Raw genomic sequence first — 24,134 nt, 5'->3', positions numbered from 1 at the left:
TTTTATTATCAGCAGTAACGTTATACAAAAAAATGTGTATGATACATTTGTTAAAAATGATTTTATTTTGCTCGTAAGTTTGCTCCACTTGCTGACGCTCGTTTTGCAATAATCCCCACTCACAAAATAAAATGCCACTTTTAACACGTGTAGGTGAAACGTGTATAACTATTTTTCCACAAAAACGGCTGTATTGAGAAAACTTGACGATTTAGGTATAGGGACATGTATATCATCCTGAAGCATTTTTCACCATCTTTCAATTTATCGAGTAATATACAGGGGGTTTCATTTGAAAAAATGAACTTTCGACTGCTTTTATGCACAATGGAAATAATAGTAATTTTAGCACGCCCTGTATAATATGGAGTCGATTTCTTGATGTTATTTGAATATTTTGAGTTTGTCCAAACGATCATCAAATATCAACTTTTCATGAATTGAGAGTACTGATGTACTTAATTTCAATTAAGGCTATGTTTGGACCATATTTAGCACAATTTATTTTTTATCTCGAAAACAGAGATAGAGATAGGTATAGGACATTATCAACAAAAAAGTATCAAAATACTAGAGCGATTCCAAAAATGTATTAATATACGGGGTGTTCCATTTAAAAAAATAGAATTGCTAGGACTTTTTGATAGAAGTGGCAACGCCGCAATGCTGAAAATTTTTCAGATCGATAGAACAGGTAAGGAAATGTAAAAGGTGAAATTTTTAGAAAAATCATGCTTTGCGTTTTCCAGAAACGTCTAATCTACCATCGACCGTGAGTCACGCTGTATATAATGATACAGTCAATGTCCTTTTGGTACCTGCAATAGGTACCTGAAATAATAATCGAAATCAATAACTATTGATTCAAAACCAGTACTTGTAGATCGGTCCAAATACCAATGGGTCTTTCGGGACTGGTGATAGGTGAATTATTAATTATACGAAATCTCAGAACAGAATCACAATCACGTCGGGCTCACCAATGTCGTGAAGTACAAAGACTGAGGAAACTTTCCATGGCCCCCACATTATACTTTCAGAATGAAATTTCGTGAAACCATGATGGTAATACAAAATGAAAATGATTAGTTTTTGAAAAAGGTATCAATTACAGATAAGTCATCATTTTCTTTACATAGGAAACATAATCAATCCATTGATATTCAGTGGGTACTGAATATTCCTGTCTAAACATTCAATGTTCAGACAGGAGTCTATATTGTAGGTCCCTTCTTTATCGATGGTAACCTGAACGCCGTCAAATACCTACAGCTACTATAAAATCATATTATTCCAACAGTTCACCTTTTTCCTATTAAATTTGGGGACATTTGGTTTCAGCAGGATGGTTGCTCAAGTCATCATGCACAACCAGTGACACAGTTTCTCCTAAATATGTTTTCTGGTCGATTCATATCTACACATGGTACGACTGAGTGGCCGCCCAGATCACTAAATCTATATCCGACTGATTTCTTTTTTTGGGGGTATTTGAAAGAATGTGCTTATCGGCATGAATTTCAGAGAGCTACAAATATTGATGAATTAAGGGCAAAAATGGTCCAATTTAGTGCCAGCATCATTTTATGAAAAATCAATATATTGATTGCATTCTTGAAATGATATTAATATGGCTTTGACATAACGGTATTTTGAATCACTAATAACTTTCTTCTTTAAATATTTGTTAAATTTTTTTGTATGGTACAGAAATAAAAATTGTTTTCCAATTTTTAGAATACATTTTAGTTAGCCAAACAATCGAGTAACTTCCGCGTTGTGTCAGAAGTAAACCTGCGAAAATGACCGTCATTCCATAGAAAATCAATGCCCTAGCAATCAATTCGAGAGGTAGGAAGCGGCCATAAACAATGATGAAAACGAGCGGTTAGCAATTTTTATTTCGAAGATATGGTGAATGCGCCGTTGTCCCGCCATCGAATTAATTAAAAGACGTGGTCTGGAGTAATTGAGTTCACTCATTTTTAGGACTCATTAATCATCTGAAAGTGAGCTTGCGGCACAAAATAGTCACGCCGAAAAACTCCTTATCCTAGACTGGGAGTCTTTAATGAAATTATCTTTTAATTTATCGCCACTTCTCAGTGTTTCTAATTGCGTATTTGACAGCTCTTGAGCACTGAATGGACGAGTGGGCAGAAGAGAGCGGCTCGCAGAGAAAGTCCTAGGCGGGAATTCAATTTGGTCGAAAGGGGTGGATGAAGAATTGAAAGAAAATTAAAATATTTTAATATTTAATTAAGGGTCTTTGTGTGACGGCGATTATTCTTCAAGCTATTCATTCTCGTTGGCTGTCGTCGAATTTTATTGTATTGAGATAAAACATGCCAGACATTGTTCAATCAGCTGATAAGAAAACATATTTCATTCACAACAATGACATAGTCTAATCACCAAGTTCAAAAGCATGAAAAATAAAGATAAAGGTCCTAAAAATATGAGCGATAGCTCATTCGATTCGAAATCAGCTCTAGAAAAATGTTGTTGAAAGATTTTGGTGCAGGTAAAAAATTGCAATTGTTATTAACAAAATAAGATTTAAAAAAATGGTATTTAGTTTTTCGTTAATAACTCAAAAAATATCAATATTTAGGCGATTTTGAAAAAAGCTCGTTAAAGAGGAGGAAATTTCCGATAAAAAAGTCCCGACTCCCGAAACTCTATCTCCATTGTTTATAATTTTAATTTGACTTTGAAAATAGGGTTCCGCGCGGCTGTTACGGCACGCGCGCACTGCCGCTGAAGAGAGTTTATCAAAAGAAATTATTTTTTTATAACATGAAATGTCATTTTCAAAATTTGAAAAAATTCTAGTATCTTCTTAACACCATTTTTCAAAAAGTTATTCAATTGTTAACTAACAAATTTTTCCCAATCTCCGTTGGCATAAATAATGGGATGAAAGGTATAAATAATTGGCTTATAAATTTGAAACTTCGTGGAGCCCGTTTGATATATATATATATATATATATATATATATATATATATATATATATATATATATATATATATATATATATATATATACTTCGTACGAACCTGCGATGAAAGTTCATAAAAATTTGTTGATTATGATTTTTTATGACTATTGCAAAATGAAATATCTAAAAATTGTTGATAATTTTTTTTAAATTGATATTTAGCTATGTCTGTTTTCACATCAAACAATAACATAGGATATGCATTTTTTATGTAATTTGTTTATTAAATTGTTTTAAACAAATAGAGAAATCCAATATCGTTGAAAAATTTTTTGCTATTTTGTTGTCTAGAGATAATTATGATTAAAAGACAATTTTCTTAATTTTAATTTTAAATTGTTTAAAATCGATTTTTTTATATATCGAAGTTAAGAAATAATTTTGCTTCAAAAAATCATAATTTACACTTTTAAATATTTTGGCAAAAAAAATTTTTGATTCATCATTTAATTGTTTATTAGTTTAACAATTAAATAATAAATATTTTTTTGCCAAACTATTAAAAAGTGTAAACTATGATTTTTAGAAGCAAAATTATTTCTTAACTAATTATTTAAACAATCGAAGTATAAAAAAATTGATTTTAAACAATTAAAAATGAAAATTAAGAAAAAAAAACTTTTTTCAAATCACATTCATTTCTAGACAACAAAATAGAAAAAAAAATTTCAAAAATATTGAATTTCTCTATTTGTTTAAAACAATTTAATAAACAAATTTTGTAAAAAATTCATACCCTATGTTGATAACTGCCACTGTTCAATGTGAAAACATCAATTGAAAAAAAAATGTATCAACAATTTTTAGATATTTCATTTTGCAATAGTTATAAAAAATCATAATTGACAAATTAATAAATTTTTATGAACTTTTATCGCAGGATCGTATGAAGTATATATATCAAAAGGGCTCCACGAAGTTTAAAATTTATAGGCCAATTATTTATACCTTTCATCCCATTATTTATGCTAACGGAGATTGGGAAAAAATTTGTAGTCAACAATTGAATAGCTTTTTGAAAAATAGTGATAAAACATTTTTTCTACGTGACTCGATTCATTCAAGTGCTGAGAAGACACTGGATTTTTTTTTAATTTTAAAAATGACATTTTATGTTATAAAAAAATAATTTCTTTTGATAAACTCTCTTTGGCGGCAGCGCGCGCATGCCATAACAGTTGCGCGGAACCCTATTTTCAACGTCAAATAAAAATAATAAATAATGAAGATAGAGTTTCGAGAGTCAGGACTTTTTCATCGGAAATTTCCTTTTCTTTAATGAGCTTGTTTCAAAATTGCTTAAATATTAATATTTTTTGAGTTATTAACGAAAAACTAAATACCATTTTTTTAAATCTTATTTTTTTTAATAACAATTGCAATTTTTTACCTGCACCAAAATCCTTCGAAAACTTCTTTCTAGAGGTGATTCCAAATCGAATGAGCTATCTATCGCTCATATTTTTAGGACCTTTATCTCTATTTTTCATGTTTGTGAACTTGTTGATTAGACTAACAGCATGGCAAGGAATTGTGAACAACACATACATAATGTAATTTTTTTTTAACATACTTACAATACCAAGGTACTAGGTACAATAGTTGTAAATCAAAAAGAGTACTTCGACCAAGCCACTGAACATGACTCCCGCAGTTGCAGTTGAATAGTTTGGAGATTGTAACCAAAGATGATCACGGCAAAATCCGGAAACCAACCAAAACATTGACGCCAGTTGCAAAAGCCAACATTCCCATATTAATCAAGATTTTTGTATCGTTTGAAAGACCAATTGAAGCCATTATGTGTGGAAAATAACATTGTTCAAAGGTTCGGGGCCTCTCTGGGTGGAGCAAACCGAAACGTTAAATTTTCTATAACTATGGCGCATAAATCAGGCTGAATTTGGCCAATAGCTTTGGCTTTGAGGACCGATCTGCTTTGTGGCTTATTTGCATACACCTGCGACTTAAGAAAACCCCACAAGAAAAAGTCTAACGGAGTTAAATCACATGATCTCGGTGGCCAGTTCACATCACGTCCACGTGAGATGTCCGTGACCTCAAATCGGTCGTGCAGAATATCCAATGTGGCATAAGTTATGTGGCACGTAGTGCCGTCCTGTTGAAACCGCATGTCGTTGGTGTCCAGATCATCCGATACAGGTCAAAAGAAGGGTAACCCACAACTTTATGATTATTGCAACGATATTTAACAATTCTAAAGTCCCGTGAGTATTTTTACTTAATGTGCCTATAGAGAAAGTCTGAATTGATGTGTAAATTATATACAGTGCACGGCACTGAAAACGGAACAGATCTATTGTTTTCAATACACATTTTGCAAAAACAGGTCGATTTTTAATTCAAGAGGAACATCTTTTAATCATAATCTTAACTGCCATACCTTGGCGACCATCACCCTTAGAATTTGAATAGAAGAAATACTAAGAACTGATATATCATTAAAAAGGTAATGCACTCATGCGAATGTTCACTACGTTAGTTTTTAATTTTAGCGCCCTCTTGCGGGAAAAGCAATGTCATCAAGAAACTTATACTCATGTATGGCAGTTGATGGAGAACAGTTCAAATTATAATAGTTCAACATTATTGAAATTATGCATGGTTTTTCATTTTTTAGGTTTATAAAATGTATTTTTTTAAATTTTTTTAATCTTTTCATGACTTGTTCACATTATCTTTCAAATGATATATAGAACTGTGGTTTTTTTCCGCAAGAGGGCACCAAATAGACAGGAATAACATGGTTTCTGTCAAAAAGACGCTCGACCAGCCCAATTATTTGAATTGTTGGTATACCGGGAACTATATTACGGATATTAAACGATAATAATTCAGCGTTATCAGGAAGAGTTATATCTTTGATACTCTTGTACTCGCATATATTGTTCTCTTGATTGAATTATCGTTTTGAAAACTCTGTACGTTTTGCTTTGTCTTCTTTTTGTTGGTCAATTTGTAACAATTTGTCGTCTAGCCGCTCCGTCCAGTTAAATTCTGATTTATGGGTATATGGAATTGAAAGGGCAGCAGCATTTCCTCTTTAATACGATTTTTATAATTCAACATCTCTTTCCTGAGGTTAAGCCCTGATTCGTTTGTCTAACTGCATTACCGGTAAGTCTCGTAATAAATTGGTGTTAGTTGAAACAAATGAAGTGTTTTAGCAGACATGATATACAGAAGAAAATGAAACTGTTAATTTATACATTGAGGCAGGACAACTTTGTCCTTTGTATTTTTCATCGACTGCTTTACATAGACAGCTTCGATCTGATTTGAAAGTAGATGGAAATTATTTTTTGTTTTATTAGTATTATTTTCCAAGAGGCTGCTCATTGGGCTCATTGTTGAGTTCGGTATACTGATTTGACTGACCTGTAATGCTTACATCGAAGAAATTATTACCATGACCTGCTCAAAATAGTTCATCAGTTTCATAATCTATTGAAACCTTCAAAGATTACTTAAAAGTAATCAACAAAGTTCATTTCACTTCTGTTCGGAAATAATAAATTATATCTAGTAATTACATGGATCATTAGCTTTGTATTATATTTCGCTTATTTTATTTCCGACTGACGGGTACCCTTGATAGTGTTGCATAATTCTCTGTTCCCCTACAATGTTTTAACGCGTAATTGACATCTCGCAAAGTGCAATTATGATTTATTCTGGTAGGCGACACGAGTGAACTGGTCTAAAAATCAACCCACGTGCTATTTATAGCACGTGCAACAAATTAATGTATCTGGACTTTCATTTCACTGATACAGAAGTTCAAAATTATATGGAAATAGGTAATATTTTTTTGGTAAGACTTTATTATTTCAAATTCAAGTTATTTTCAATTATTCACTTCTATTTTGAAGTTGATATGAATGATTCAAACCAATTTTTTGGCGATGTAAAATATACACTACGAGTCTTTGGTCGTTCAACAAAAAAGTCTACTTTCGAATAAAGAAAAAAAATTATATTCGTTGGAATTTTCTACATAAAGGAAGTAAGGTTGGAAATTTGTCTCTCTTCTATAGATACTTTCACGGGAGGTGTTCAAGTGACTTGGCACATTTGATTCCACCAAGAGCGGTACATATCAGAAACACGCGATGGACTGTGGCTGCTCATCGTTTCGAGGTTCTACTTCACTGTTTAAGAACTTTTCCATTTGGAGAACTGTGATTAAGTTGAATGAACTACCTGAGAATGTTTTTCCAAACGTGAATCGCTACTTTCGTACAGGCACCGCTCTTAGAGCGCCTTAAGGATTTTCTTGTAGTGCGCTTATGTTGTGTTTTCAAAAAACGTATAAAAATATTGAATTAGGAAAGCAGTTTTATCAAGCACACTTGAAGTTATGTTATACTATGTTAATACTATTTTCAAAACCATACACGTAGTTTAAGCTACAAAATTGGCTATAGTGGTAGTTTTTCAATCACGACAACAAAATTACCTTTGCAGGTATACATGATGAAAATCATGGAACTGACAAATTTCTTGAATCACTGAATATTTTTGTACCTTCAAAGATATTAGGGTGTCATCTTTGATAATCGATGAATGAGTCTTCAGTCTTCTCATTCAAGATTATCTTTCAAGGATGCATTCTGTACAGCCACAAATCTTAGATCATCTGAAGGAGTCTATTGCAGTGCTTGCACATCAACGAAAAAAATTCTTGAAGGGTTTCCATAGATATATAGATATAACAAAAAAAGAATGAGCCACAATTAATTCTGTTGAGATTTTTTAGTATCCAAGAATTCTCTAGCAGTATTGAAAAATCCCAAACTGTACCAAATTTTTCGTATGAAAGTTTATCTCTCTCCGAGTATAACCTTAACTATAAAATATTGGTATTCTCTATCCGATGTATCTGATTATGATGTGGAATAGTTCTTGTCGACTACTGCTCAATTATTTCATCCAGCAAAATAAAAAACTGATTATTCACCATGGCTCGGCATCCAAACGGAGTCAACTGATTAATGTGGGGTCTCGTATGTCCAATTATTAAGGTTGCCTTTCACGAGTGATAGTTATTTAACCGGGTCTTATAGCCAGACAAAACATGAAACTGAGAAAGAATTTATCGATAGTTTCTGGAAAAACCTTTTGAATTTTTATTTCTTTAAAAACACGATTTGTCTCTCTAAAAACACTTCACGAAGATATATAGATCATGCACAAATTTTTTTTTGATGCATTAAATTACACAAAAATCGCTTTTTGTTTTCCACATTTTTCGATATTCAAACTTTTGAAAGCGTCTAAGAGCCTGTTATCACGTACCTGTCTCAACAATTTCAAGAATTTTACTCATTCTGAGATCGTTGTTTAAAACATGTTGAGCGACTCTAGACTTATTCGCTCTACGAAACGAATATGTGAAACATGTTCCTTATAACGAGTTACTGTAGTCCGCTCTGTTTCACCAACATATTTTTGTATGTTGTAAGTCTTTACTGAGATATAACCTTCGTCTTCGCAGTCAACGCACATACCACTGATGATTTCTGCCGCAGTAGTAGACGAAACGTTTGTTACCTATAACATCCCCAACTATATGTAAAACGATCGAGTAATACTCGCATCTTTGAGTCAGTTTAAAGTCGTCATTAGATCCCAATATGGTTTTTGTCCTGGTAGCTCGACAAAGGGTGCAGCGTGTAGTTTTTTCGAATACATTTATAATGCACTATATCGAAGAAAATACCTGGGTACACGTTTTTCGATTTATCGAGAACTTTTGATATAACTGACCCAAGCTTTATTATCAGTTAATGGTATTCGCTGGGTTCCAGAAGAAATTTACTGCCTTGGCTTGGTTCTCATTTCAGTTTCAGGAAGTAAAAGTCGATAATTGTCAATCTCAACCTTAGGACATTGATTTGGGTGTTCCTCAAGGGTCAGTTTTTGGACCAATAATTTTTCTTCATTTTTTTCTTTTCATTAACGATCTACCAAACACTTGCAGCGGAGAGAACTTCAAGATGAACTGAATCTGTTGTGCTCTGAGTTTTCAAATTGCTATTCTAGAAATGGTCTGATAATCAATCAGAATGCAACTATTTCAGTTTTATTCAACGTGCAATATAAAAATTGATGATTTTCGTGTTGTAGTAGGCCCCAATGCTGGAGCTGCTGAAGCAGTTTTCGGTTTGGCCCGGTTGCAGAAAGTTATAGTGAATCACATTAGCCGCTGACCACCATACAGTAGGTTAGGTTAGGTCCAAAGTGAGTGGGTCTATTCGACCCTTCACCGCAACACGCAAGGGTTTATTGTGGCTCACACCTATTCACACTCGACTATATAAACCCAGCTTCTCAACGAAGCCGATTAGTTTGTATGGTGAGTGGTCTTTCAGGTCAGATGATAAGAGTACGGCTCTGCCGAACTCTAAAAACTTGATTCAGTCCCCAGCGGGGCAAGCTTCGCTGTTGCATCGTTAATGAGGTAGTCGGATAGTCAAGGTGCAAGATTCCCACCTTGATATACCCGCGACAACCTTCCCATATGAGGATTTTTGCACGTCAGCTACACCTGACGATGCCTTAGATTCACCCGTGCAGAGTTTTTTCGCCTCTGGTTTTGGTGAATCATCACTTGAACGCAAATGTTTGCTAACCTGCTCATAAGGGGTTTGTTTCTCCACTTGAGACAGATTCTGCGTACGCAGCTCAAGAATTTGGTACAAGGCGCTTTCATAAGGTACCGTGCTCTTGAGGAGACGACTCATTCGTTTCCTGGCTGTACCACCAAACCTTTTTTTCAGATTCAGTTATTGGATCAGGGGTTGGAGAGTTGAGAAGCTTCATTCCTGATCTAAATTCACAGGGAGGTCAGTTGGAGTCGTAAACTCGACATCCATATCCTCTATAGACTTAGCGTCAGAAAGAATTTTTTAAGTTTACTCTGTCCAAGAAGGTCCCACGAGTAGCTAGGGAAAGAAGGTCAATCACGGCAGATCCCCGCATTACCGTGATAAGGCGATGCTACGACGGGAGGGCGCCCGGTATCTCGAAGGTTCTGTAGAGACAGCTGATAGGCTCAGTGTTATTCATCTTCTCGGCACGGATACACACAACTTAGAATTGAGCTATCGTTGGGATGCCATTCAGTTAAGGAATAACAGAACCACAAGTGATTTTGTCATTCCCGTATCCAGCGGGTCTACTTGGAAGCAGGCATCCGATGGCCGGTTTGCTCAACCCCCAGCATGCACAGTGGCTCAGGCAGTGAAAGATGAATAAGGACAGCCAACACGCCACCATAGAGTAACCACGGTATTTTTTTGATGGGTATTTGCCTTTGGGAAGTACCTGGGTGGCTCATCGGTGTTGAATCACTGTCCTAAACTTCTGTTGTCGCAGAGGATCCACTTTTCATCACACGTGACGATCCGATCCGATCCATTGGTTTCGCAAAATCAAAGAACAGACCTCTAAACGTGACAAATTCTGTCGATCGTTCAAATCGTGGGACACCCACTTTTCGAGCTTTGTGACCTTTCCAATATGTTTTAAACCATCAAAAACCGCATGGTTGCTGACGTCCAGTTCTTCCGCCGTTTGTGATGGGTCAGTCTTCACCAGGGTCATAGACTCTGGTGGAGACAATTCCGAGTTCCAACATTGAAATATTTGTACAACCCATAATCGGCCGCTAAGAAATGTGATCGGACATGACAAGGATCGATCCTGCTGCCGACCGTTGATTTCACGGCAAATAGGGCTAGTACGAGAAACGTAGCGAACTACGATTGCCTAGTAGAGTCACATTGTTTTGAGCCTTTCGACTCTCGCAATTCCAAGAGATATCGTTGTCACCTTTGACTAGAAAGGATACGGTCTTAGAAGCGTTCAGGTATGATCCCGCGGATGGTAGCTTCGATTGTGTAAACCAAATGTCCGAACCTACGGTTCCTCTCGTTCAGAGCAGTATTACTATCGCAACGACGAGTCATCAGTAGGGTAAAACTAACCTGTCTCATCCTGGATGAGGATGACCTTGGTGGTTCAATTTGAATTCGTAGAGAGAAATGGACCGAAAATCTCTCAACGACATCAGGCAAATGAATAGACAAAACTGAATTTTGGAAAAAAACTTAACGGTATATACCACAACACAGTAAAATAAATATATATTGAGAAATGGAGCTACAAAAACATATGATATTAAAACAGACAAAACTTTTGAAACAACCGAATAACTATCTGGAAAATTGTTTTGTTTGGGTAAAATGAACTCACATATTTTGTAATGTCTATACATACTCAGCAGCTGAACAATTTCATCAGCTGGCAACATTTAGCATCAACCATACTAGTTATAGTAGTACAAAATAGTTTTGCGAATGAATCACAGTGTGTTGGTAGCTGAAGACTTGACTAACTATTTGTGGAGACAGATGGTGGCCCCTCTGGTGGATTAGTTTGTAGATTATATGGTTGGTTTAAGAGATTAAGATCATACCTATTAAAAATAGGAGAACAGCCCAACTATTCCAAACTACCGAAAGATTGCGCGTCGAAGGTAGCCTTTACAGACTTTAACTGATAAATGCGAAGTCTCCGATATCTTAATTTATTAGTCGGCCACGTCTTCAACGGCATGATTAATGCCGCCATTGTTACCTCCTATTACGTATGTATTACTTCCACGTCTGCGACTAGTTGTGCAACGATAAAGTGATTGATGGGTCTCGTATTGTCATGAACGTTGAACCCGCACAACTTGAATCTTTGTTGTTTCACCGAGACTGTGTTGTTACTGAAGATAAGTTGGCACTGATATTGACATCGGATCGATTGAATGATACCCTGTAGATGGATACGTAGACATAACTTCCGATATAGGTTTCATTCATCATGTTCCTTCACTGTGTTTCTTCTTCTACCATTTTATATTTTTCCTGATTGTAATATAGCTGCTAACGCTCATGGTTTACTATCAATCATAATGTATTAAATTATGGTCGTATCTAACAAAGCCGTCAACGTAGTTGACCATAAAGCGGAAGTGCCGCAAGGAAGTATTCTGGGTCCCTTGTTTTTCATTGTGTATGCAGACCCAATACAAACGGTTCTCAGTTGTCAAACGCTAAAATTGAAAGTTACAACGTGAAGTAACCAATAAACAATGCATTTTTCTGGAGAAACTCAAGTCATGACGAAAACAATGTTTGTACCTTCTTTTCGGCGATCAAAAAATGTGAAAAACACCCTTTAATTCTTTAGTCACCACCCAATTGAAAATGATCGTTTCCACTTTACAGTTCACTTCATTTATGTATTTGTCATATACTCCAGAAGTTTGACCTAATGAAAGTGCTCAATTTTGAAAATAAATTGAGCTTGAAGTGAAAAGAGCAGAATCGTAATTTTTGATAATTTGTTTTTTTTTCAGCCTAAATATATGGGGGTTTTACATCTGAAAATCTGTGCAAGGCGGAGTATCCAGTTTATCACTTTCTATTCTGTCTATAAAAAGATATTAACCTAGTTAATTCAATGAACCGACATAATCACTCAAAAGATATCAACCTCAGTAGATCAGACATGACAGCATGTCGAAACCATTAACGATTTCACGCTTAAACATATCTGATCTTTGATAATAATCGCATCTGATTTGTTTTCACACATTACTTTTTTTACAAAGCAGGAAGATGATATCGAACATTCCATGGATCGTTCACGAATTCTTGGAAATGATTACTTCATTTCATATAATTTGCATAATACACCGCATATCATTACCTGGGCTAGGTGTTCACAGGTGTTCAAATTACACCGTATGAAAACGCATTTAGAGCTCCTGCATACCACCGAGGTAGTATTTGAGATTCGATCTAGATTACGGAGTGTCGGAAAAATACCAAAAAAAAATAATAATAATGAAACAAAGCGCGTGTTGGGTGTAAACATAGTGGAACCAAACTAGTTTTAGCATGCTTCTATCAGCTTCACTTGTATGTTTGTTTGTAACCGACTTCTTTGGACTCGATTTTGACTAACTTTAAACGCACAGATTTTAAACTTTGTACACTTATCAAGAATCGGTAACAATACAATAATTTCATAAGTTTATCTAATTATCCTGATAAGGATCGCCAGGATTAAATAATTTTGAAAAATGAGAATTTAAACTTTATGTTTTTTACGACTTTCATTTGTAACTAAAGTTACTGCAGCTTCGTCCTATAAGGATATTTTCAAACTCTTAGATAGATAGACAGAAGTTTATTGATCAGACACCAATTAAAAATTGTATTGACAAGTCAAAATACCATAGTTGCATTTTGCTTATTGCTAAAATAAAATATAAAAATTATTAATGTCGTAAAATATAAGAAATACTTATAAAACTATCCAATAGAATTAAAATCGTCAATATTGGACTTTGACACCACATCATGAATTCCTTCATATCATAGAATGCTTTCAGGAGCAGAAAAAATGTACGTTTGGACTTGAACCTTGAACAGGTTCGACTGGTTTTTCAATTCATGGGGTAATAAATTGTAAAAATTCGCGCCTACATTTTTTTGGGGTTTTTTGTAATTGTTGTGTGTGGCTACTTCTAGTCTAAATTCGTTTTTTTTGCGAGTTTGGTAGTTGTGAAATTTGAATTTTGCATGAATGTTAGAAGTTTTTCTCTTTGAAGATATTTCTGCAGGATTCTCAATAACCCAAATGGAACATCAGGCGAATTATTCTTTTTTGTGCTAAAAAGACTCTGGTACTATCGGTGGCTAAACCATAAGCTACAATGTTATAACTTATGGTCGAGTAAACCAATGCATAGTACACAGAAATTATACCCACCGCACCAAGGCAACTTATCAGATTTTTTATTGCGAAGTAGTGTTTATTCAATTTGTAGCAGATCATAGTAATACATTTCTCCCATCTGAGATTGCTATCAACAATTGTACCTAGAAATTTGCAACTTCCTTGAAATATTATTGTCTGAATATTAACGTATTGTTGTTCTGTGGAAAATTTTCCTGTTTTGGATCTCTGGAATTGAACCGCAATTGTTTTGGAATAATTAATGATCAAACGGTTCTTTTTACACCAATTATCAAATTGGAGAATAACGTTACTTGTTTTTCTGAGAAGTTCAATTGTATCTGGGCTGGATACTATTGTAGATGTATCGTCTACGAACATATAAACCTCTCCGTCATTTATGTAATCAGGAAGGTCATTGATGAACAATGAGAACATTGAGGGGCCGAGAACGCTCCCCTGGGGAATACCAGTGTATCTCAGTGTATCTCATGTGAATTGGCATCGTCCCAAATTCGACAATTTTGTTTGTTCAAGTACTCATTCATCCAAAAAATGGACTTCATCGTTGAAGATGATCTTTTTGATGAAAATTAGGGTCAGTTGCCAACTAATCCAGAGCCCATTCAGCGAACACAGGTCATCGTCTATGGTCGTTTAACTTCAGTTCCGAGTCAGTTGAATTTTGTAGGGGTGCAGGCCCAAGTGACTACGCAAAATACGTGAAGTTGTAGTCTGCGAAAGGCCAAGTTCTTGTGAGCGACACGAAATCGAGTGCTTTGGATTCTCCTGCACACTCTCAGAGACAGCGGCAATGCTCACGGCAGATCTTGCGTTTCGTCGACATATAGGTGTTGGTCGATCGCTAACTGAACCAGTTGACTCAAATTTATCCACCACATTGCTGATAGTTCTCTCGGTAGGACGATTATGGTGATCGTAAAATGGTGGTTCGGTAAAACAAGCTGAATAAATGACAACTAATTTGACAGATGTAGCTTCAACAAGTTGGTCGTTATCAATTGTCAAAGTCTCTGTTGGAAGACCCTATACAAGGAAAAATGTTATCTCTTGAAATATACTGAATGTAAATAGAAAGGTTTCAAACGATGGTAAATCGATAACAAATTAATTTTTCTTATTAGTAGGTAAATAGATTGACGCCTATCAGAAAACTACTACTCCCCTGGCTAATACCACGAAGGGCGTTGGATTATATCCGACAGGCGTCAGTGCAGGAATTTTCACAGAAAATTTCCAGCATACTGTGTAGGTATATTAGAGACTGGCTTAAACGTTTGAAGTTCATTTCTTCAGATTTGTTGCCTGCCAGTCTTCAAGCATAGCCCACTGACTAATAAGAAAGTTTTTCTTCCTTATTCAGAGGAATCGGGCAAATTACGGATATGCAGTTGGTTAGTACTTCTTCCACTAGATGGAAAGACATTCTGTTGTTTCGCTCCAACTTAGTGTAATAACGGCCATTGCGAGAGTAACATAAAATATTATTTTATTCATTGAGATCGAGGTCGATCACCCGTTTCTTCGGTGTCGATATTTTTCCAGTTGAAAAAGCGCTGAATTACTTTATGACTGTCGAACCTTCGAGCGTCGTTGTGGTCATGTTAAAATTTACTTAGACTAAACAAATAAATGTATTGCATCCTGCCGATGATCATACACTTGGGAAGGTTTAAAAAACGCTGATATGAGGTTTTTGTGGATAGCGTAGCTGACGCGAGGGCTTGGGAGTTTTCTTACGAGAGACAGAAAAGGTCGGTCACCGGATCTCGTCGAGACGAGATCGGGGGTCTCATCCCTCAGCCTTTGAGGCTGAGGAAGGTGGCCTAAATAGGGGAGATATTTTGTTTGTAAGCGCGTGGTGCGAAATTTAAGTGAAAACGATAGTGAAATCTTAAGCCGGTATGGGGTACAGGGGAGTTTAAATTAAAAGTGTTGGTGTAGAAGACACACCGGGTCAACGAAACCTATGGTTGACCACAAACCACACAAAGAGGCGTTACGTAAGTGTTTGTTATTTTTTTTCTACTAACCAGTTGATATTTAGAGAGAGTTCACATAATATTTTATCTGAGTCCACTTCCTATTTGCAGAAAGTTGCATATTGTGGGGTTCCTAGCGCTGATTGTTGTTGTTAAAGATAAAGTTGTTAATACAATTACAAAAGGGGTGAAAATTTAAAGTTATACACCACTCTCCCTGAAGTAAATAGTAAAACTAAGAGTATTTTTGTACCGAGTTGGCGCATTTGTAATTATTAAATAGGTTAGATTAATAGTAAATAGTATGGTAAAATTGGCGGCATTTCTTTTGTTCTAATTCTTTCATTTTATAGAAATTAACATTTTCCTTTTATATAATATTTTACACGTTGTTTTTATTTTATCCATGGAGTCATTTTTCTACTATTATACTTTATATTTGAAACCTTTGGACTTTCATTTTCTCTTGGACTGAGAAAAATACCATCCTAGTAGAGTAATATGAAGTTAAGAGAACACAAACAAATAAGAGACCTTTTGTCAATCTATCGAGAAGAGAATAGTGAGTGAAAAGCATTTCAATTAAGATTAAAATTCAGTTCTGGAACCACACAATGAGAGAGAATATAAGTAAGTATACCAAATGATCAGATTTAAAAAAAGACCGGCCTTCGTGCGATCGGCACGAACTCTACAGCTTTTTTTGGACCTGCCTTAATATTCAAAATTTGATGCGGAGAAATCTGCATCTGGTGACAGCGCTGCTAAAATTCATTTCAGAAAATAAATGAAGGAGAAACGAGCTAGAAAGCTCCTATACTCGAAACTTTGAAACCTCCAGTTTCTTCTTTCCCCTTTCATTGTCCTCAGAAACAGACTATATTATTACATTAGGAAGAGGAATGAAATACTCTGGAAGAATTCCGATTTTCAATCATGGAATATCATTGACTTTAGGTCGATGATGGTCACTATCTTGCACTGATGAGTGGCTAATGTGCCCGAAACCGGTCTGCAAATGTGCCCGTTCCAAAATTGAAGGTCGACTCTTTCAGTTGTATTGCCAATTGCATATGCAGGAAATTTTCTGTGAAGATTCCTGCACCATTCAAATCCAATGGTTTTTTAGAGCACTTGATGAATATGAAGTTGAAAATATAATATTGAGACTTAAAAACCAAGCATCTGTGGGTCTTAATGAGATCCAAATAAACTGAGTAGGAACTGTATCAGTGATACAAATGATAAATAGTTCATTAAGGAACAGGCAGTCCACAAACAACTGAGTATTTAAAAAAAATATAAAATAATAGTTTCTCTTCAGCATGGTTTTTATGATGCACGGTTTGGAATCTTTGGTGTAGTAATGAATATTACTGGAGTTTTTTCCCAACACCAAACCGTTATTTTAACACCTCGACACGTGTTTCGATCACCAAGTGATCACCTTCAATCTAAATCATCTTCAACCTGAACTCTCCTTAAAATAAACTCCATTCAGTTCATTATTCACGTTTATAATAAATATTACTGGAGTTTTTTCCCAACACCATCTTCAAGAGGAAGATGGTTTTATCTTCCTCTTGAAGATGATCACTTGGTGATCGAAACACGTGTCGAGGTGTAAAAATAACGATTTGGTGTTGGGAAAAAACTCCAGTAATATTCATTACTACACCAAAGGTTCCAAACAGTATATCACAAGTACGTTTATAATAACAAAATAATCACATCATAAATACTCATATCTTCGTTATACATCGCTTTACATCTTGAAGCGATTGTATTATCCCGAAGAATAATATTGAATATTCAATCATTCTAACCACCTGTAATCTTTGTTGTCGAATCGCTAGAAACTGTTTACGAAGCACCTGATTACTTATAATGACAAACAATATATGTTAGCAATACGTTTATTTCATGTAACACATAAACAACTATCCATAAAGATTTACTGGGAAAGAAATGACAGATTATATTTCGTGCTATTTCACTACTTCCACTGTTGAACGACGGAAATAGTAGCAATTAATCAAATGTTTATAAAGGTTCTAACAATAAATCAGTTGTAAATTACATCGGTGTACGTTTCCAACCTAGAGTTGACTGTGGATTACTATGACATGCAGTTATTGCAACATACACACATCTTGAAATTTCACTTAACGGCAAATTAAGGATTCACTCATAATTTTTATTACATTCAATGTTTGTGCCTGAATATAAACCAGTGTAAAAATACGAGGTAATATAACTACAGGGTATTACACGTTTATTCGAATATCCCACGAATGTCTACCTTCCAATCTGACCTCAATGACCCCTTCACCATCCTCTCAAAGTTCTATTCTTGCGCGTTTCGCGGTGTTTGTAGGTGTGTCATATTCGGGAAGTGGACTTTCATTTTGTTTCCAAAAATACGAGAAGAGAGATTTGACAAATGGTTGAAAGGTAAGCTACATGACATATTCCAAGGAGGCACAACAACTATCTTTTGAAGATTGTCTATTTACAAAATGTTATTTTTGGAATACATATCTCTGAAAAGGCTTATTTTCTGAAAGGGAATCATAATTGAACGTGCCCAATAGTTTTCTTCTATATCTCAGTGAGAACTGTTGATTTCATTACCAAGTTGAATATTACATTATTAACAATAAATTATCTTGAATTTCACTAGTTCGGACTTCCATTGTCTAATATATGGAATGATTTGAAATCCCTGAAAAAACTAAAAAAGAAGAATTAAAAATAAATAGCTGTGAATAACAATTATATTGAGCAAAAAAACCTAAAATGAAATAATAGTGAAATAAAATAAAAACAATTGAACAAAAAATAAAAATGAAGAAGTACAAAATGAATATAAAGATAAAAATAAAAAAGTTAAGAGATTTCAAGCCAAGTTAGTTCACGACGTTTCGATTGTTAGTATCCACAATCCTCTTCGGGTGATGACTGGACTAATTCCTCCGAGAGATGACTATTTATGGGTCGTTCGAGTACTTTCACTTATCCCCGCTTTCCATTTTTTTTTTCGCTTTACTGGTTCAGTGGGAGATGACCGTTTGGTGGGAGTTGACCATTTTTCGCTTGATGATGGGTTTCCATAAGTTGCATATTTCTACGCTGACTTGGCTGAATACGTTGTTGGACAACATGTATGCGGCTTCCTTGAATTTTCTCCTGAACCAATGTTCCTATCTGTGTAATATCTCAAGTTGGGCCCACTCGATGTTGTGTTGATGAGTTCAAACATGGTCTGCTATTCCTGATTTGCTGGTTTCCCCTCGCTGTGTGTATTTCTTGTGCTCGGCAATGCGAACATCCAAAGGCCTCTTGGTTTCACCAATATAGGATTTTCCGCACTCACAGGGTATCCGGTAAATCCAATTATTGGAATCGCAGTCTGCGTTTGGTGGCCTGGTTTTCGTGAGGCTGCTACGGATAGTGTTACCGAATCTGAAGCAGGTTCTGATGTTGTACTTGGAACCAATTCTTCTTATCCACTCCGATAATCCTCTGATGTAGGGAAGTGCACGCATTGGTTGTGACGGCTTCTCTTCTTTGCTAGGCTCCTGCTGTCTTTTAGCCAAAATCTTTTCTACCATCGCTTTGGAGTAGCCATTCCGTTGAAGATTATTTTTGATGATGTCTAGTTCCATCTCGAGACCTTCCTTCGTGTTACAGAGCCCGAAAGCACGGTCTAATAGAATTTTGATGATTCCTGTTTTGATTGATTGATGGTGGTTGGATTCGTGGTTCAGATACTGTCCCGTGTGAGTGGGTTTTCGGTATACAGATGTTGTGGAAGTTATGGAAGGTCCATGCTGTTGATGTGTTTCAGGAAGGCGTCTAGTTCAGTATTCCTATGGTTCCATATTATGAAGGTGTCGTCAACGCATCTCAACCAGACTCGAGGTTTCTTGTGGGCTTCTTCAATGGCCAGAGTTTCAAACTACTCCATATATATGTTGGCTATGACTGGTGAAAGTGACGATCCCATTGGCAGTCCGTCATCTCGTGTGAAGAATTCGTCCTTCAGTTGGAAATAACAGTTTCGTACACAGCATCCTAGTAATTCTATAATTGCTTCTATAGGTAGATTCGTGCTCTTTTTCAGGTTCCCGTCTTCGGATAGTTTTCTCTGTATGATTTGGAGTGCTTCTTTCACCGGAACGTTGGTGTAAAGGCTTTCCACGTCGAAACTAATCAGTTGATTTTCCTGTGTGACTTCAATTGACCCTAGTAGTTCGACAAAATGCCTTGAATTCTTCACAAAAGACGATGTTTTTCCTTGTAATGGTTGTGTTAAGGGAAGTAAAAATCTAGACAAGTTTTGAGTAGCCGAATTTCTGGAGCTGATGATCGGTCTAAGCAGAACGTCCTTCTTGTGGATTTTGGATAGTCCATACAAGTGAGGAGGCTTACTGTGGTGCGGTGTTAGCAATGATCTCTCCTTGTCCGAAAAATTCACAACTTGGTGAATCAAGAAAATCAACTTTATTCCCTATCCACTGATAAATATCAGTGGATTTATGTTTATGTCACATTTGATGTACGATGATGAATAAAATGTAACAATTTCATGAAATGAAATATTTTGAGAGAATCAGTCAATTAAAGCTTTTCTTTATTCAAATTCACAACAGTTGGCAACCAGTCATAATCAACGTTATTTGAATTATTGGTTCCAGTTTCCACAGGTGCTGCCTTCCTACTGCTTCCACCACCCCCAGTGTTTGCTATCCAATGACCAATAGTAGTACTCCGGCAGCGAAGAAAACGTACAAGAAGAATGTTTCTCCATCTAAACCTTCTTCAAGCTCCACGATTTGACCAGTCTCATTGTATACTGCTTCTTGAAAAGCATTTTCAGCAGTGGGGAAATCGACGAAATGTGCCAAAAATTGCGTCAGCAGCCGGTACTGGTCAACAAATGAGGTTCGATCCTGCTTCAAGCACCATACTCCCCAGACCTCTCGCCCACCGACTACCATCTTTTCAAGCACTTAAGCACTTCGATTACGTTCTCACCGGTAGAACCTTCGTCGACTCCATTGAATTTCGAGCACCCAATTTTCATGCTGACGGAATTATTCGACTGGTATTACGTTGGCAAAAGTGCACTGATTCAAATGACGCTTATTTCGATTGAATTGAGATATTACAGTTTGAAATAAACTCATTAAAACAGACAAAATCTTTGAAACATACTGAAAAATGGCTATCAAATAGACGTTATATACACTGACTTGGCCAAGGCATTGAAATTAAAACCATTCTGTTTCACAAACAACACACTTGATTTCTTTCACTGCTATATATCCAACAGAATACAGTTCATACAGTTCAACAACGTATCTTCGCTCGAATTCACCGCTACTTCGGGAGTTCCGCAGGGCTCGATTTTGGGACCTCTCCTTTTCGTGTTAGGTATTTGTTAATGACATTTCTCGGTATCGGGCATTCTCAATTTCTCCTATATGCCGATGATCTCAAGTTTTTAAGAAGAATCGAAAGCGAAAAAGATTCTGATATGCTTCAAGATGATCTCAATAATCTATCTACTTACTTTTCAGTATCTGACCTATCTCTCAACGAAGTTAAATGCAGAAGAATGAGTTTCACACGAAAGAAGTCACCCACTATCAAGAACTATTTCATTACTCACACTAATTTAAAGAAAATCAATGAGATGAAAGATCTCGGGATCATTTATACTGATGTGTTCAGTTTCTCTCGGCATATTTCTCTTAGTATCTGAACGTTATGGAAAAATGAGCTTTGTCTTAAGATCTAGTCGTGAATTCAATCACGATACTTATTTGTTACTCTTTAACTCCATTCGTTCTTTCTAAGCTGGAATATGGTTGTGTCATTTGGAATCCAAAGACCTTTTTATATTCTGATACTATAGAAAACGTCCACAAACGATTATTAGGAACACTCTTTTTCAGAAAATACAATGTCTGGCCCTTATTTATATCGTATTCTAACCGATTACAAACATTTAATATGCAACCATTGAAAGACCACCGTGAGTCCTCGGAAGTGATTTTTGTTTTTAACATTCTTGGAAAACTGAAAGTACCTGAAATTCTCTATACTATTGATTTTATTGTACCTGACGTAAGACTGAGAAGAAGAGACAATCTATTTCGTGTCTCAAACAATTTGTCTCCTCTTCAACAATGTCTCGAAATCGATAACAAAATGGTGAGGAACTGTGAACTGGATATATTCAGTATTACAGTATTATTTTGTTATATTTTATATCGATTTTAACTGTATCAAAGGTACTCAATGAATACTATATGTAAGGAATTTAAAAAAACCGTGCATCATGTAAGTGCAAACCATTGTGTTTGTTGTTCCGTATAAATAAATTTCTATTCTAATACAAATAGGTGTTTAAATTGTGTGTTGAAAAATTAAATTAGAGAGAGATAGATACACTGTTTCTTCATTATAATGGAACATTCTTGCTCATTTAACATTTTCTTTTTATATTTGTTTCGAAAAAAGAAATTTCGGGGTTCTTTGATACGTCTTTTAAGAGCTTAGTTAGTTTGACTAACATACTGTTTATTTGGCTCGAAAAACGACTTGATTGTTTCCCTTATACTGTTTTTAAGAATCACTTGAACTTGCAATAAGTTTACTTTGTACGTGGGTGTTTCTGTTCACGGACCATTTTTTCTTCAATACTGACCTCGATAATACTAACTATGCATGAAGCTTCATTAGGTATGCTACAGTCACAGCTCCAGCTCATAATAATGAGAATATTTGAAATACGACTCAACTGAACATTTTTTTTTCATGATTCCAGACATTGTCGGAATATTTTATTCACATTGCACATTATTTGTGCAATGTGAACATTGTGCACATTATTGATAAACACCTATAAAATACTGAAGAACTTTTTGTGATATATGGAGAAGGCTAAGCTTTTCTTTTCATGTGAATGATTCAGTCATAAAATCTAATTTTCAAATCTTTTCTACGTATTATATTTTTCTTTTTGTTTCAGGATATTTTGGAAAATATTTGAACAAATACAACGGATCGTACATACCTCCAGGATGGCGCGAATGGGGTGGGCTCATCATGAATTCGAAATACTACAATTACTCAATCAATATGAATGGGAAGAAAATCAAACACGGGTTTGATTATCGGAAGGTGAGTAGAGTTTTTCTTAGTATTTGTATATACTGGCCATTTGAATCTCTTCCTCTGCTACACCATAAATCTGGTGACATGTATTTTCGAGAGTTTTATAAAAACATTAGGAAAAAACTGTCAGATCTCAACATCGTGTAGACCACGTGATAGATCCTCTTCTTTGATCAAATAGTCGTCAATCAGGGTTTAATTTCCAACAGGTCTACGGATAAAGATCTACCGTTGTTTTCAACATGAAATTTCTAATCCCGTTTGCTCTTTCCTATAAAATTATGGGGAATTTTGTCACTCCAATTACGATACTTCTGCATAACATAACTGGGCTGAAAATATCCTGACCTAAGAAGGAAATCGCGTTTATCTGTGTTCAAAATTGAATTTAGTCAACATCGTAATCTCCACCAAGAGCAACACAATTATTCCAGTGCCGCTCTAACATTTTAATACCACTTTGTGGACCGATTTAATTTTCGCCTTAAAACAACAATAACCTCTTCATTCAAGCGAAATTTTTTACAGGTGAGCATTTTTTTGAGGTTTGCGAACAGCCAGTAGTCACTGGTAGCCAAATCTAGCGAACATTGCATATGCGGAGGCAATTTATTTATTTGTTTATTCAACGGCAAAGCCAATTTACAAAAATATATTTAACAAAGTGTTAGAAACTACAAAGTATTTTTGAATGCTCATGTCTGATGTCTACATTACAATTTACATTTAGTAAAGTGTGAAATACAAAATATTAATAAATCCTTACTAAATTACTAAAAGATGAAACACTTCTGGTACTTACAAGAAAAAAGATGTTAGAAATCTGGTACTTACAAAAAAATGGTAAGGTAAAGAAAAGTTTCGAAAACGCTATAGCCTTTTCAATTGATTTTCAAATACCTGAAGTGATACATTGAACAGATCTATGTTATTATGATATTGACTTTCCAGATTCAAAATACGAGGCATCGGGCTATTCAAAGCATAATTGGTATGGAAAAAATGTATATGAAAAATATCTGGATTTCTCGTGTCTTTTCGGTTTGATATGAAAAGTTATTAGTTGAAGTAGTTCTCGGCAGTTGATCTCACTATTTATTACTTTGAAGAGGAAA

At 35.4% G+C, this 24,134-nt stretch overlaps 1 protein-coding gene across 3 annotated transcripts in view; it reads left to right on the top strand.

The window, feature by feature from the left end:
• Window positions 1-24,134, top strand: part of Sulf1 (Extracellular sulfatase Sulf1) — a 247,127-nt gene that overhangs the window by 151,945 nt on the left and 71,048 nt on the right. For all 3 annotated transcript variants that reach the window (XM_074171032.1, XM_074171030.1, XM_074171031.1), the window contains exon 3: window positions 22,874-23,025. In XM_074171032.1, the coding sequence (XP_074027133.1) occupies window positions 22,874-23,025 (152 nt within the window). The remainder of the gene's footprint in view (window positions 1-22,873; window positions 23,026-24,134) is intronic.

Source organism: Leptinotarsa decemlineata, unplaced genomic scaffold, assembly GCF_025532065.1.
Source record: "Leptinotarsa decemlineata unplaced genomic scaffold, Ldec_3_MD MMD2_tig00000008_RagTag_RagTag, whole genome shotgun sequence".
NCBI classification, from domain to species: domain Eukaryota; kingdom Metazoa; phylum Arthropoda; class Insecta; order Coleoptera; family Chrysomelidae; genus Leptinotarsa; species Leptinotarsa decemlineata.
The sequence above is the reverse complement of the archived record's forward strand: the minus strand, read 5'-3'. Positions and strand labels throughout refer to the sequence as shown.